The 16,818-nt window shown below is 38.4% G+C and overlaps 1 protein-coding gene across 1 annotated transcript in view; it reads left to right on the top strand.

Annotated features, from left to right (window-relative positions):
* The window catches only part of DDX46 (DEAD-box helicase 46), a 59,626-nt gene that overhangs the window by 32,035 nt on the left and 10,773 nt on the right, over nucleotides 1-16,818 (top strand). The window contains exons 14-20 of the mRNA XM_045285133.1: nucleotides 442-606; nucleotides 1,086-1,248; nucleotides 8,283-8,476; nucleotides 11,899-12,036; nucleotides 12,415-12,564; nucleotides 15,293-15,469; nucleotides 16,463-16,681. Of these exons, the coding sequence (XP_045141068.1) occupies nucleotides 442-606; nucleotides 1,086-1,248; nucleotides 8,283-8,476; nucleotides 11,899-12,036; nucleotides 12,415-12,564; nucleotides 15,293-15,469; nucleotides 16,463-16,681 (1,206 nt within the window). The remainder of the gene's footprint in view (nucleotides 1-441; nucleotides 607-1,085; nucleotides 1,249-8,282; nucleotides 8,477-11,898; nucleotides 12,037-12,414; nucleotides 12,565-15,292; nucleotides 15,470-16,462; nucleotides 16,682-16,818) is intronic.

The raw sequence follows: 16,818 nt of genomic DNA, 5'->3' as shown, positions 1-16,818 counted from the left end.
CCCAGTAACGTGATTAAAAAAAACCCATAAAGCAATAAAAGCAGGCTTCTCTATTTTGATAAAAAAATAAAAATGAACCGAGTAAATGAAGGAAAGAAATGATTGTAGTAAAGTATGGTTGCTAGATGCAGTTCAAAGACAGACTAGAGTTTGTTGATAGATTGCCTGTGCGATACATGATCAGAGGAATAGTCAAAGATGACTCTTTAATTTTTTTGGCTTAACCATCTGGATTGATTAGAGTTGCCACTTCATCGTATGGAGAACTGTGAGAAAGAGCCGACTGGGAGGGGGGGAAACAACTGTGTTAATCTTAAATTAACAAGTTGAAAGGTCAGTGATGTAGGTTTTGATTCCCTCCAAAAGTTCTTTCTACCTAGTTTTAACATCTTATATTTTTTGGAGCCCACTCTCACCAATACTTATTTGTGATGTTTTCAGGTCATGCGCATTGTGGATAATGTCCGTCCTGATCGACAGACGGTTATGTTTTCAGCTACTTTCCCCAGAGCGATGGAGGCTCTGGCTCGCAGAATCCTGAGTAAACCCATTGAAGTGCAGGTTGGAGGCAGGAGTGTGGTTTGCTCAGATGTGGAACAACAAGTGGTGGGTACTGTCTTTTAGGCTCACTTGAGGTTTACATCGTGTGTGTGATTCTCTTTTTGGTCGTTATTTGTGATGTAGGAGATGATTTTTAAAAATAAAATAGCATGTGTCAACTGCAGCTTTTAACATTTTACCAGATACACTGGTAGTCAGTGGCACTCTTTAAAATGTTCTTTTTCGATTTTCCCACTTGGAGGGATGGGCTGGGAGGCAAAAATGTTACCTACCTGTCTTATTCTTTGATCTAGAGGACTTGAAGTTAAAAAGATAGAAAAGGTGATAATTTTGTACGCCTGTTATTCTCTGAAAACTACATTTTTGGGTCTCACTGGTTTATTAATGTAAAACTAACATCTTTCATCCCTTCCTAAGATATACCAACATTTTGTCTTTATTCATCACACATAAGATGAACATTTCTGCTCAAGGCATATGTTTGCATTTTCACCCATTAACTTGATATAATTTTGTGTTTTCAGATTGTGATTGAAGAAGAAAAGAAATTCTTGAAGTTACTTGAGCTTCTAGGCCATTATCAAGAATCCGGGTCTGTCATCATATTTGTGGACAAGCAGGAGCATGCTGACGGCCTTCTGAAAGATTTAATGAGAGCCTCTTATCCTTGTATGTCTCTTCATGGAGGTAATGCTTCATTTCTTTCACCCGTGGTGAAATATGTATTAAGTGTGTAACTTGCAAGGCATAGTGCTATGTTCTGCATGGTAATATTGACTTTGTGTTTTATAACTTAGAACTACATCTTATATAATCTGTCTCAGTTTTTGCTCACCACAGCTCTGTGAGGCTAAGCATTACTATTACCCCATCTCAATAATGAAGACAGTCAGGCAGAAAATCTTGCTCTGGGAAAAAACAAAACAAAACATTGACTAAATTCTGTAGCCATTAAGCAGTAACGAGGAATTGAATTCTGTTTTTTAAATCGTTTTATTGGGGCTCTTACAGCTCTTAGAACAGTCCACACATCAATTGTGTCAAGCATGTTTGTACAGATGTGCCATCATCATTTCCAGAATATTTTCTATTTGATCGCTTGGTAAAAGCTCCTCTTTTTTCCCCTCCCACCCTCATGAATCCTTGATCAATTATATATTGTTATTATTATTTTATAATAATACACTGTCCATTGTCTCCCTTCACCCACATATCTGTTATTTGTCCTCTTCGTGGGTGGGGTGAGGGTGGTATTGGTGGATATCCAACCTTTGGTGGGTTCTCCCTTTTTCCCCTTCCTGAACTCAGTCTTTTGACGCCTCTTGTTATACTCTATTATAACAGTGATTCATAGAGCTTTAATGGAAAACTTTTTAAATTGATGTTTTCACATAACATTTTAATTTTGTGTAATATTATTGTTACATGTATGTAGGACTTAACAACACTCAAAAAAATCAAACCGTTTGGATAATTCTCATTGACCAAGAGTTCTGGTTATCTATGGCTTTGTAATACATCAGTCCCATATTTAGTGGCATACAAACATAACAGTCATTTATTTTGTCTATGAATCAGCAATTCGGGCCGAAGTCACTTGGGATCGCTCGTGCTGTGTCAGGGGGTAACTCAGTTGGGCCTGGGAGCCTACTTTTACTTAGTTTTCTTTTGTGGGTGGCAAGTTGGAGTTTGCTGTTGACCAGAGGCTGAGTGGAACTACTGAATGGGGACCCTGCTTCTTTCCTTGTGGACCTCTTCTTAAGGCTGTTTGGCCAGGAGATGAGAAACAAAAGCTGCCAGTCCAGTTAAGGTTGATATTGGAATGGCAGAGGCTTCACGTCATCCACTTTGTATTAGCCAAAGTGGCCCAACGACTGTCCTGCACTCTAGAGAAGGGAGGCATAAGCTCACCTCTTGATGAGAGTATCATCTTGCATGATGTTCTATCTATACAGAAGTCTTGTCAGTTCTTGACATTGGCGGAAGCATGACATTAAAATCTCCAGACATTAAAATCTCCAAAAATGACTGTGAACTTGTCTATTTCTTTTTCCCCTTTTTGCTTCATATATTGTTAAGCTTGGTTTGACAAAGGCAATTGTTTTTTTTGTTTTAACATTTTATTAGGGGCTCATACAACTGTTATCCCAATCCATACACACACCAATTGTGTAAAGCGCATTTGTACATCGTTTCTCAAAACATTTTCTCTCCATTGAAACCCCCGACATTAGGTCCTCATTTTTCCCCTCCCTCCCCGCTCCCCCTCCCGCATGTGCCCTTGATAGTTTATAAATGGGTATTTTGTCATATCTTGCCCTGTCCGACGTCTCCCTTCATCAACTTTTCGGTTGTCGGTCCCCCAGGGAGGAGGTCACACACAGCTCCATGTAATCGGTTCCCTCTTTCCTACCCATTCTCCCTTTACCCTCCCTGTTTCGCCACTCACACCACTGGTCCTATAGGGCTCATCCGTGACAAAGGCAATTGTATACTGGCTTTTTGACCAATTATATAATGATTATAATGGCTTTTTGACCAATTGGACCTTTTCGTCTTTATAACATGTTCCTTTTTCTTTGGCGTTATTGTTTCTTAAAGTCCTAAGAATATTAATGTTTCCTCTACCATTCTTATACTTACTTTTGTTTGGTATATGTTTTTCTGTTTTATGTTCAACGTATCTCTTGTCTTTTAAATCTAAACCCATCATGTGTAGACTACATGTAGTTAGGTCTTGCTTTTAAAATTCTGCTTGACAATTGAGTTTTAGTGAGTTTGTTTACGTTTAGTGTAATCATTGATATGATGGTTATGGTTTGATTTAGTCCTGCCATTTTGCTATTTACTTTCTTTTTGTCCAATATGTGTTCATTCCATTTTGCTTTCTCATTTCTTCTGGATAATTTGAATACTTTTTTGAATGCCATTCTCATATTTCTGTTGACTTTTCAGGTGTTCCTCTTTGCATTATTTTTTAGATGGTTGCTCTGGGAATGATACTATATATTCTTCACTTTTCTGTTTTCTTCAAATTAGTATCATACCTTTCACAAAGAATGTAAGCGTCTTGCATTAATTTATCCACACGTACCATAGTATGCCTATCCTGTTTTTTGCTACAGTTGTCTGGTGTATTACATTTAAATATCTCAATCCCCATGGGGTAATATAATTTTGACTTTGGACCATCTGAAATTAATTTTAAAATAGAATATTTTCCTTATTTCCATATTTGCCATTTCTAATGTTAATTTTTAAGATCTGAGGTTCCAATATGGAGTTATTTTCCATTAACCTGAAAAATATTCATTATATCTTATATTACAGGTATTCTGCTATCCATTTCTCTTTGTTTTTCTCTACCCAATTTTTTTTTCTTTCGTTTGCTTTAAGAATATTTGTAATCTAAAAATTATTCTTATTGACAGTACATTTCTTTTGGTACTTTACAGATGTCATCCCAGCTCCTTTTTTTGTTGTTCTGTCTTTTTGGCCCCATCGTTTCTAATGAGAAGTTAGCCAAAAATCTGATTTCCCCTCCATTTTAGTGAGGTGACTTTTGTCTTCTGCTTGTTTTCAAGATTTTTTTTTTTTAATCTTTGCTTTTAAGCAGTTTGACTTAATCTTATAGATACAAGTTTTAAAACTACAACATAGGAGGGAAATTTTTCTTTTGGTTTATTGCAGAGTTTTTTAAAAATTATTTTATTGGGGACTCTTAAAGCTCTTATACATCAATTCCATATATAAATTGTTTCACACATATTTGTACATATGTTGATATCATCATTTTCTAAACATTTACTTTCTATTTGAGACCTTGGTATCAGCTCCTCTTTTTCCTCTCCCTCCTCCCATCCCACCTTCGTGACCCCTTGATAACTTGTAAATTATTAGTTTTCATGTCTTACACCAACTGCTGTCTCCCTTCACCCACGTTCCTGTTGTTCATCCCCTTGGGGGGTGGGGTGAGGATTATGCATCCATCATTCAATCAGTTCCCCCTTCCTCCCCTCCTCTCCCCACTTTCTCCTTACCCTCATGGCATCGCTACACCCAATTCTGTACCCGAGGGATTTATCTGACCTGGATTCTGTGTGTCATGAGCTCTTATGTGTACCGGTGTACTTGCTCCGGTCTAGCCAGAATGGAAAGGCAGGACTAGGGTCAAGATAGTGGGCAGTGAGGAAGCCCTAAAGAACCAGAGGAACATTGTGTGTTTCATCGGTGCTATACTGCGCCCTGGTTGACTCATCCCTTCCTGTGACCCTTCTGTGAGAGGACGTCCTGTTGTCTACAGGCGGGTTTGGGATCTCTGCTCCAGCCCCACCTCATTCTCAACAATATGTTTTTTGTTTGTTTTGGGTCTTCTAGTGCCTTTTACCTGATTCTGTTGACACTTCATGATCACACAGACTGGTGTGTCCTTCTTCCATGTGGGCTTGTACTGCAGTTTTTTAAGCAGTCTGTTAGCCAAGTTTGGCCTGCCATCTGCTTTTGCAAATATAATCTTAATGGAACACAGTACATTAATTTGCATGTTATTTATGGCTGTTTTTAGGCTACAAAGGCAGAGTAAAAGCTGAAATTATTACTTTTTGCTTTTGTTTTTTTGCAGAAAGTTTGCCTCTGATGTGCAGGCCTGTGAATGCCAACATGGGTTTAGATGCATGTAGCTGCCATCATAATCAGGACATAGGATAAGGCCATTTCCCCCGTCATCTTATCTCTGTAAAGTTAATTATTGTCAATGTAGCCTGTCCTGACAACCATTTCCCTCTACTCTTTCATTATGGTTTTGATTTTTCAAAAATGTAAATGGAATCAGAAAGTAGGTAACCTTTTGCAATTTCATTTTTTCACTCAGCGGAATTGCTTTGAGATTCATCCAAATTGTTAAACGTGTCAATATTTCATTTTTTATTGCTGAGTAATATTCCACTACATGGAAACAACAGCATATATCTGCTCATCCCTTAAAGGGCATTTGGATTGTTTCTAGTTTTTGACAGTTTTGAAAAGAGATTCTGTTAAGTATTCATGTGCAGAATTTTATGTGGACTTGTCTTCAATTTCCTGAAGGGTTGAGAGCCAGGAGTAGGATTCTGGTCATATGGTGCATATACATTTATACATACAGCTCTGGGCTTTTTGTTTGTTTTATTTTGCATCCAGAATCTGTAAATTTGTGTCTTGAACCAAATTTGGGGAGTTCTTTAAATTTTTTCTGTCCTATTCTATCTTCTTTCCCTTTTGAACTTTGATAAAAGCTTACATATCGTTTTATCCCTGTAATTTTTACCATTTGTTTCTTCGAATCCTGTCTTGGAGTTCACTCATTCTTTTGCCATTACCCATTTACTGAGCTATTACGTTTTAAAATTCAGTTACTACATTCTTTACTTCTAGACTTCCCCGTTGATCCCCTTTTGCTTTCGTGTTCCTCTGATTAGATTTTCTGTTCACTCTTTATGAACTTTGATTATCCTTATACTAGGTGCTGTAAGATTTTTGCTAGTACAACAGCTGGATCATCTTGATAACATCGCGGTTGTCTTTGTTTTCCTGCTTCTTTGTGTATCACTAATGTTGGTTTGTAGCTTCAGTTTTATGAATGATATAGAGCAGGGGTCCGCAAACTTTTTAAATGGGGCCAGTTCACTGTCCCTCAGACCCATTGGAGGGCCAGACTATAGTTAAAAAAAAAAACTATGAACAAATTCCTATGCACACTGCACATATCTTATTTTGAAGTAAAAAACAAACGGGGCAAAAACACCCGGCGGGCAGGATAAATGCCCTCAGTGGGCCGCATGTGGCCCGCGGGCCCGTAGTTGAGAATGCCTGATACAGAGACGCCGAGATTTTCTGTTGTACCCTCAAGAGTATGGATTTTTTTTGGACTAGGTCATTAACTTCGCCAGACCCAGACTTTGTCTTTGTGGTAGTAGGTAACACTTCAAATCTCTATTGAATTTTTTAGCTGTAGTTGGGTTGCCTGAATCTGCCTTATCCACATGTGGTTTAGGGTCAGCCAGCTATTTGAATAGTGTTTGTGTGCACATGGATGGTTCTTTTTGGGATTTAGCTCCATTCTTTTCAGGTAATAAATTTCTCCTGAATTCTTCCTTCTGATTTTTCATATCATAAGTCTGTGAGTTTCTTTTCAAGTTTTGACTCTCTACCTAGACTGTCCATACTCTTATCCCGAAGCAAAATGTCATATAAGAAATAAATTAATAAAGCCCTGTTGATGCAACTAGTTTAATTGCTTTCCAGTCTGGCTGCTTTTAGTTACTCTAGTTTTTCCTCCCTGTTTGTCCAGCGTTCAGTTATTATCTGCAGGAGGGCTGACCCAATAGGTGCTTCTATATTGCTAGAAGACTGAATGTGTGTGCACCCACATGCACCCGTGTGTGTGTGTGTGTGTGTGTGTGTATAAGTGAAATAATTTTTTCCCCATAAATGTCTATTATGTGCATAATAGTTTTGCCAAAACATCTATGAACAAGGGCATGGAGATTCAGATAAAATGATTCTCTAAGTGTGGAGCTAGAAAGTCTCTCAAACTCTTTCAGGGGGTCTTTATCATGCCAAAAGTATTTTCATTGCAAGTACTATCAGGATTTGTCATTCTCTCATGAGGGAATTTCCTGAGGCGATAGAACATGTAGGAGAGGTATGAGACTCTGGTTAGCTTCTGTGAAGGCAGACATGATTATAAAAATGCAATACAGGGAATGCTATTATCTTTCTTTAGTTATTTTATGCTTAGGGAAAAATATTTTTGACAAAACATTTTTATTTTAACATGCAATAGCTTTATTTTTGTTATGATAATATTGTTATTTTTAACATGCATTTAAATATTTCCCCGATTTCTCAATTTGAACTTCTGATTCATTAGATACCAGGAAGTAACTGCATAAACTAATGCTTTCTGAGTCTTGACTAATTTTAAGGATTTAAAGGTGACCTGAGCACAGATGTGTGAGAAGGGCTGAGTTCAGCTGATCATGGTTCACCTCCTGCTTGATGTATGTAGCCAAATTCTGGAAGAATCTGTGAATAAAATTGGGGTTATGTTATTCTTTTAAAAAGAAGGTTAGAGAAACAAAGACAGAGTCAGTAATAGGAAATAAAGAGACAAAGGAAATTTAGTGGCGGGATCGAAGGTCAGTGGGGAAGTAGTAGAAGAGAACTGCCTGAGGCTCTTGTAAAATGCACATGTGACTCGGATTGTTTGGGTAGGGCAAAGATTCTTCCTGTCAGGGACCACTACTGATGCTTCTGGTCTTTGAGGCTTCTTTTTCCTAGATGGTATGTAAATACCAGGCTCTGAACAAACTACTGGAGAAGTACCGGAGGCCTGTCCATCTAGGCTGATTATGCTTGCCTTTTTCTCTTTGCTCCCAGAACAAGTTTTGCTTCATGACTCTTGAATCTAGATATCTGTGCTTATAAAATTTTATACCCAAGAAAAGGGGACAAAGGATAAGGCATATTTGAAAGATTCTTAAATAAGTTGGAAGTACTAACCTTAGGTCTTGCCATTACATTTTCTTATTCTTTTGTTTCCTCTATTTTGCAAATTGGAATTGATCCATATAAGTTGAATCTGATCTTTCGTCTTTGCATAACATCTTTTTCTTGCGTGTCAGAGGAAATGATAAGTTTAACTTGAACTCTTTGCTGTTAACTCTTTAATTTACTTACAGGTATAGATCAGTATGACCGAGATAGCATCATAAATGACTTCAAAAATGGCACCTGCAAACTTCTTGTGGCCACCTCTGTTGCTGCCCGAGGTCTGGATGTGAAACATCTTATTCTGGTAGTCAATTACAGCTGCCCCAACCATTATGAAGATTATGTGCACAGAGCTGGACGAACTGGACGAGCAGGCAACAAAGTAAGGGAAACACCCATTGATTTCAATAAAGTGGAAATATTAGTATTTTAAGAAGTAGGCAATGGGTCTTTTGAGACATTTTGAAATTCCTTAATTAGTGGAGGAGGGGAAATAGTTGGTGTTGACCATTTATATACACATACAAGTCAAAGTATTATTAAAATTACCAGATGTCTAGTTGTTGTCTATAGGCATATACTATTAATTGTGTTCCTTTGTAGTCTCCCAATAAAAATTATTGTTTATACATATATCATCTATATGTACATATACCTAACATATAGATTATATGTGTATAAATGTAGATGACATGTATATGCTATATGAGAGTGTACCCCCCAAAATGGATTTTTTGGGGGAGGTGAATTTTTTTATTTTAAAATGGAATTTTTTCCAAAGCTATGTGTTTAACTTTTTTTTTTTACAAAAAACCTTATCACCTTCAAAGTCTCTCCATTACACTTGATACATTTGTCAAATCTGAAATTCTGTTCTGGGAAACATTTTTCAAACTCATCTATTTGGATGGCTGACAGCACATGCCTCATTTTTTCCTTCACCTCTTTTACATCACCAAATCACTATCCTTTCATGTCCCTCTTTGTGGAAATCAAAAAAGTCTCACGGAGTGAGGTCAGGTGAGTCAGGTACATGGGGCAAGAGAGTATGTTGATTTTTGCACACACAAAAATTGGTCCACTGAGATGGCTGCATGAGCAGGTAGATTGTCTTGGTGACAAAACCAGTCCCCCATCTGCCACAAATCAAGTTTTTTTTTGTCACACATTGTTACACAATCTTTTCAGAACCTTTAAATAGAAAGCTTGATTCATAGTCTGACCTGGTGGAACAAATTCCAAATGTACTATCCCCCTCACATAAAAACAACAACGACAAAAATGAGCATCGGCATAATCTGCCATTTCACTTGTCGAGCTTTTTTGGGGGTGAGGTGACAATGGCATCTTCCACTGGCTTGCCTGATATTTGCTTTGGGTGGTAAATAGTAGCAACCTGTCTCATCACCAATAATAACCTGGGGAAAAAGTCTGGGCTGCTTCAAATCTGTTCCTTCAAAGCACATCCTGTTTCCAGTACACAGCTCTTTTTCCTAGTCAGTCAGAACCCAAGGCATACATTTCACAAAAATCGCTATTCCCAAATCTTCTGTTAAAATTTGCTGACTCAAAAAAATAAATAAAATAAAATTTGCTGACTCAGCTCCAAGATAGTCCAGATAACTCCCCTGTCTCTTCATGGTCTGTCATCAGTCTTTGTGAGCACAAGTGCACAAATTTTGTCAACATTTTCATATGTTCGGGAAGTTGACAGATATGCAGAACAACATTGCACCCATTTTGAAACAAGAAAACCACTTGTACACTTGAGTTTTTCCCATAGCGCTGTCCTTGTAAGTTATGTTCAACATCACAACAGTTTCTGCGGCATTTTTCCTGATCAGGAAACAAAATTTCACAGCCAGGAGCTGTCCTCTTAAATCGCCATCACAAAAAGCCAAGTTTGAGCAAAACTGCTTTTACGAAAAAATTCACTGTGACCTGAGAGATCTTTCCCAGGCAATGCTACTGGGTGCACTCACTCAGAATAAGTTGCTCCGTTGCTCAATGCTCACCTACCGGGAAAAAAATGCGTACCACGAAAACTCCACATGACAGAGCTTTTTTCTGTTTTTTTGCCGGGGAACCCCTTGTATATGCATATATTGTTTTGGATATTTATTGGTATTTTTTAAAGTGTGGTGTCATCAAATGTGTGTATGTATATTAGTGTTTTAACGCAAGTATATTCTGGTAACTATATGACTAACTGAAGGCTTTAATTGTTGGTAACATGGACCGTGTGATATATGTGATACTCCATATAGTCTAATGATAGTAACAGCTGACATTTATGGAATGCTTATATACCAGTCATTGTTCTAAGTTGATTGTGTTGCACATTTCATTTTGTCCTTGTAATATGCCCTTGAGTTACTCTAGTCCCATTTTAAAGATGGAAAGTAATAACTTGTGATACCTGGATTCTTTGCATCTGAGATATTTAGAGGAGTTGGGAAAACTGTTCTTTCATAAAATCAGGTGGTAAATATTTTAGCTTCTGTGGGTCACATATGGTCTCTGTCATATATGTGTGTGTATGTGTTACACAGCCCTATAGAAAGGGAAATACTATTCTTAAGACAGCACAAAAGCAGGCTGACAATGAATAACATTTAAAAAACCCAAACATCTTAGATCCCATTTTAAAATGTCTAGAATACATAGGTAGGGCAGCATATATTATGTTGGAAACCTGCATGAGGTTTGCTACTGTTCTACTTTGAACTTCACCTTTTCTCTTGTATGGACCCAGAAACTTCTTAGGTTGCTGGAAGCTTGTGAGTGAGGTCTTGGTTTTTAGAGAATCCAAGAGCGGTGATTCAGCCAATCACTTCTTTGTTAAACAGTTAGAAAAATAAATAAGTATATGAAACTATTCCTTTATTAATATAATTAAGCATATTTAAGTAGTTATATAAGTATTTTTGCATAAGTATTTTTAATGTTTCATTGTTCGGACTTAGAGGAAAACATGGAAATTAGGAGCTTAATACGGGTTGGCTTTGGGAGGTAGTATGGTAGGCAGTGGTGAAAGGGTGGACAAGCAAAAAAAAAATCAACTAATATTTGTGAAATTCAAATATATTTCATAGAAAATCATGAATGGTTGTACTCATTAAGGAATTAGGAGCCCCAGCAATGCCATGGGGGCCTGTGGTCCAGTTGGTTAAGTGTCGGACTGCTAGCCTCAAGGTCAGCATGTCAAGCCCAGGTCCACTCTGAGGGAGAAATATGAGACCATCTGCTCTTATAAGATTTACAGTCCCTGAAATTCTGTGGAGTAGTTCTTCTCTGCCCGGTAGGGCTGCTATGAGTCAGCAGCAGTACGTTTGGACTTTGGTGGTGCCATGCTTCAACAGTTGGCTGGTCGCAGAAAAATTGGGTGTTCTGACTCACCAGCCACTCAACACACTCCAAAGCCACACTCGCTACCACCTCTGAGTCAATACTGCCTCCAAGAGAGGCTCACAGACCTGGCGAACAGCGTCCTTCAAAGATGTGGCTTGGGAAACCTGACCAGGCAATTCTGTTCTGTCCTGTAGGATCACTGAGTTAGAATCAGCTCATTGGCACACAGTATCCATGAAGAAATTAGAAATGATCCATTTTTGCTTAATGTATTTTGAAAAAACATTTCCCTTTGAACCATTAGACAACTTGTTAGGATTCTGTGTCCTTAAATTCTTTGATAAATGGCATCAGTCTTTGTAGGATGTAAGTGGTCCGGATGTTATCTTACTTGTGATCTCAGCAGATCTGTCTTGTTAGTCTCTGATGTGTTTGTCTTTCATTCCTCGCTAGGGCTATGCCTTCACTTTCATCACAGAGGACCAAGCTCGCTATGCTGGCGACATAATAAAAGCCCTCGAGTTGTCCGGGACGACAGTGCCTCCTGATCTGGAGAAGCTCTGGAGTGATTTCAAAGATCAACAGAAAGCTGTGAGTCTTCTTAACCACTGTTATTTGTGTAGAGATTGTGTGAACCTTGCATCCCCACTCATCTGTCAGTTTGTTATACTGTGGTAGCGTGTGTGTTGCTATGATGCTGGAAACTATGCCACCAGTGTTGCATAATACTTACAAGTCCTGATATGATTCCTTTTAGTGATCTCTTTGGAGAGAGGAGGAGGAAAATCCTTCTGTGTGAGTTTAGTAGTAGATTGTGTGGTCTTCATAGAGTACTTGTACTTTCCCACATGCTCAAATGAAGGGTTTCTGTGCACTGGTTTACTCCGTTGGAAAATACATAAATGCAGTCAGTACCTAACACTAAAAAGTCTTTATTGTGAAATTAACCTTTTTGTTTTTCTTTGAAAGGAGGGGAAAATCATTAAAAAGAGTAGTGGGTTCTCTGGTAAGGGATTCAAGTTTGATGAAACAGAACAAGCGTTGGCTAATGAGAGGAAGAAATTGCAAAAGGCAGCTCTTGGCCTGCAAGATTCAGATGATGAGGATGCTGCCGTTGATGTAAGTTTTGGAGTCCTACGCCTCATTCCTACCAGCTGAAGCTGTTGTTCATTTGATGCTTGTTGAGGTGGCTTATCACTGGAAATATTTGTATGTGCATAGTTTACTCAGCTTTTTAAAATTATTATTTTCAAAAATTTAAAATTTTTTCCTACTTTTTGTGAACTGCAAGTGAAGGTTTCAGAACAGAACATTAGGTTAACATACATATTTTGTTTCAACTCATCCATTGCAATCTCCTGAACCCACCTTTACTTACTCTACTTTGTCCCTGTTTCCTGTTCCCATCCCTCTTCCTTTCCTAACCCTCTGAACTTTGGGTAAGTGCTGCCCTTTGATCATAAGTGGTTGATTCGTCTCCCACAGAGGTGAGTTAATCCTCAGGCCCAAAGACAGCGGTCTGGAGGGTTTCTACTGGTCACTGTCTGGCAAGTAAGTCTGGTCTCCTTTATGATGGGGGCTCAACAAGTTCAGGGTTTCTTTCCTTGGAGTCCTACTCTTCTAGGTTTCATGCATAGTAAAACGATTTTAGGAAACGTTCCTAGTGTGTCCAGTTCTCCCTTTCCAGTAGAGGTCATAGCACTGTACATCAGTATAAAGGGCTGTGCTAAGTCCTTAATTAAAAAAGCTGTTTCACCCAGAAAGTCTTCAATATATTTGCTCATAGAACATTTTTTAAAATATCCTTTAAAGCTTAGATCAAAATACAACATTGGAAATCATGAATTCAGTTTGATTGTCCTTTGAGGAAATTGAAACCCAGAACATGTATTTGGTTCAGGACCACAACCCATCCAGCTCATGGACCTCAAGTCAGTTGCACTTACAGTGACCCTGTCAAAGATCCTTCTCCGTGGAGCCGCTGGTAGATTCTAACTACTAACCTTTTGGTTAAGCAGATGAGGGCTTAACCACTGCACCACCAGGGCTTCTGGCCTGGCACCAGGCCTCCTGACAACCTCATACTATATATAGGTATATATAGTACTTAGTATAATAGTATTAGGGGCTTTTTTTGGAATCCCCTTTTTTCCCCTAGTGAACTTACCAAAACCAAATGTATTGCCATTGAATTGATTATGGCCTAGTGACCCTGTAAGGACATAGTAGAACTGTTCCTTTGGATTAAACTCAGGTTGTAGTTACTGTTGCTGTGTAACAAAGCAACAAAGCTTAGCAGGTTAAAGAATAATATTAGATCACACAGTTTCTGAGGGTCAGCATTTCTGTAGCCATGTGGTTCTGGCTCATGAGGTTGCAGTCCAGCTGTTGTTCAGGCATGGGATGGGGATGGTGGTTTTTCTGGTCATTTAAGTAATAACATAAATTTGGTCAAACGTTAGGACAGTTCGGGAGTGAATAGAGTCACAAGGGAAGGTGTTGCGATCAGTTAGTACCTTCCACGTTCCCCATTCATTCTTGATGTATTTGTTTAGGCAATGCTGTGCTTGCTGTTTAAAATACTTTTTACTCAGTTAAATGTCGAGCTTAAAACAAGTTGATACTTAAACCTCTTATCAGATATCTGATGTTTTTAAGAGATGCTGCTGAACAAATACGATGGGACTTCGAAAAGTTTGTTGGGGGAAATCTATTATTACCTTTCCTTTCAATTTCCCCATGAATTTTTTTGAAGCTCCCTTGCATAGATTTTTAAAAAAATATTTCCTTATTAATGTTAAGTAGAATGCGTCCATTTCACTAAACGAGTTTTTATATGTAGTGACTTTATTATTAACCCATGAACAAACCTCTGTGAATTGGAGATTTAGAAGACAAAAGGCTTATTTGCCTGATGTGAGTTTCTTAAGGCTTTTTTCCTATCATTTTTGTGGATAGCAATAGTCACTGTAGGGCAGAAGGCATCTTTAAAAAAAAATCCAAATGACCACATTTTCTCCCCACGTCCGGGTTGGCTATGACAGGAGGCTCCCTGGCTCCTGGAGAGCTGAGCCTTTCGGTGTTCTCCTGGCTCCAGGGACTCTAGTCTCCATCGCTTTGCTTTCTTGGCTCACAGAAATACAGCGAGGGGGCCCCCTTTTTGGACTCTGTTTTACTTAATTTTTAAGGCAAATCCACGTTAGGAGCTGGGAAGAGTTTTGTACTAGTCCCCTGAAGATCATTGACCGTATTTTTAGTTCACTTGAGTTATTGTCCTTCTTAACCTTGTTCATTGCATTCTAATTTGACTTCAAGGCCTGAGCCCTAGGATAGCAGACTCATCCTCATTTGTTGATTTAAGCTGTGTTTTCTAGACTTTTATGGCATCGACTTCAGTAGTTCATGTAGCCTGTGTCTCTGTTTTCTTTCCTTGATTACCACAGACAGCTGATTTCCCCCCCCCAAAATATGGTGCTGCCCTTAAAAGGGGGGGGGCTGATGTGTTTTCTTATTGATTTACCGTGTATACTCGTGTATAAGCCAAGTTTTTCAGCACATTTTTAATACAGTTTTTGTGGTAAAATTAGGTGCCTCGGCTGATATTCGGGTTGGCTTATACTTGAGCATATACGGTATTTGCTTGAATTATCATAGATTATGATGGGGCTTCTAAAAATTTGTGGCAAATTCCATTATTTTCCAATTATGTTTTTCCCTGAACATTTGAAACCACCTCGTATTGCTATCTGATTCTAGAATTGTGGAAATATTTCTTATTACATTATGCACACTTTATTTTGTATTCCTCATATAATGGGGGTGTTTTGGGTTTGTTTGTTTGTTGTAGATTGATGAGCAAATTGAAAGCATGTTTAATTCAAAGAAGCGAGTGAAGGACATGGCCGCCCCTGGAACATCGAGTGTCCCTGCTCCCACCGCGGGAAATGCTGAGAAGTTAGAAATTGCTAAGAGATTGGCTCTAAGAATCAATGTTCAGAAGAACTTGGGCATCGAGTCTCAGGTATTAAGTAATTTGTCTGAGTCTTAATACTTTTTACGTCCTCTGTCTTAAATATTTTCCACGAATACTGTTAGTTAAGCACAAATGAAAAATACTGTCTCCTTTACTTTGTAGGATTTTAACATTATTCTGCCTACATAGTACTTTTGATTACTGCATTTTTTTAGTGTGGTTAATTGAGATCTTCATGGTCATTCCAGAAGACTTACCCTTCCATGGTAACCTTGTGGATAGTTGTATAAAGCAGTATTCTGAATAGATATTACCAAAATCTTAAAGCAGTAGCTCTTTTCTCTAGGTCTATTTTTATTGGCTGGGTTACTTTAAGACCATTTGCAAAGAATGGTTTGTTAGTTTTGGCAGTATTTTGAAGATTTTACATAAGTCACTTAGCTATACTTATTGAATCTTGGTTTTGGCCATTAGGGGAAGGTGCTCTTGATGGTCGCAATACAAAGATTCTAGTTTGGGGGACACTCAGAAGAGCCACAAAGTATGTAAGCAATTTTGTAAATACAGCATTATATCAGTGTATAATGGAGTCGGTATTGGACTGCCAGCTGCGAAGTGGGCAGTTTAAATCCACCATCCCTCAGGAGAAGATGATTCTGCTCCGATAACAATTTACAGTCTTAGAAACTATCTGGAGCAATTTACTTCCTATAGGTCTGAATTGGCTCCATGGCAATGGGTTTGTATTATATCTAATACCAAGCGTTAGCTGATTATCAAAGGTACATCAGTGATCCAGTAGAATTTTTAATGGAGAATTGAATGTTCTTCATTTTAGCCATCAAAGGTGTATGAGGTAATTAAACTATTAATTATGAATATGCACTGCTAACTTGCACACATGGGTAGAACTGTGTATTAGAAAGATACCTTGGCAATAGGACTTCCCTGGGAAATAATCGAGTTAGTGACTTTCCAGGGAACCAGTCGCTCTGGGGTCTCTGCCCTCTTCTGAGATTTGACTGCAGCTATTCTTTACTGCAGGATGTGATGCAGCAGGCCACCAATGCAATCCTCAGAGGTGGCACCATTCTGGCTCCCACTGTGTCTGCTAAAACCATTGCAGAGCAACTTGCTGAGAAGATCAATGCCAAGCTCAATTATGTGCCTTTAGAGAAACAAGAAGAGGAGAGACAGGATGGTGGACAGAACGAATCTTTTAAGAGATACGAGGAAGAATTGGAGATCAATGACTTCCCCCAGGCAAGTAACGAGTTTAAATCTTTTCTTCTTTAGACATAGAAAATCTTCCTTCTTTAAAAGCAAAAATCCGTTAAAATCTACAAACATTTAATAACTGCTTTATTTTCTATCTAAAGGCGCAGCCATCAGTACTCCTT

This window comes from Echinops telfairi, unplaced genomic scaffold (assembly GCF_000313985.2).
Source record: "Echinops telfairi isolate 266 unplaced genomic scaffold, ASM31398v2 ScPeMD7_7469;HRSCAF=8507_1, whole genome shotgun sequence".
Lineage (NCBI taxonomy): Eukaryota > Metazoa > Chordata > Mammalia > Afrosoricida > Tenrecidae > Echinops > Echinops telfairi.
This window is presented reverse-complemented; position numbering and strand designations above follow the sequence as displayed.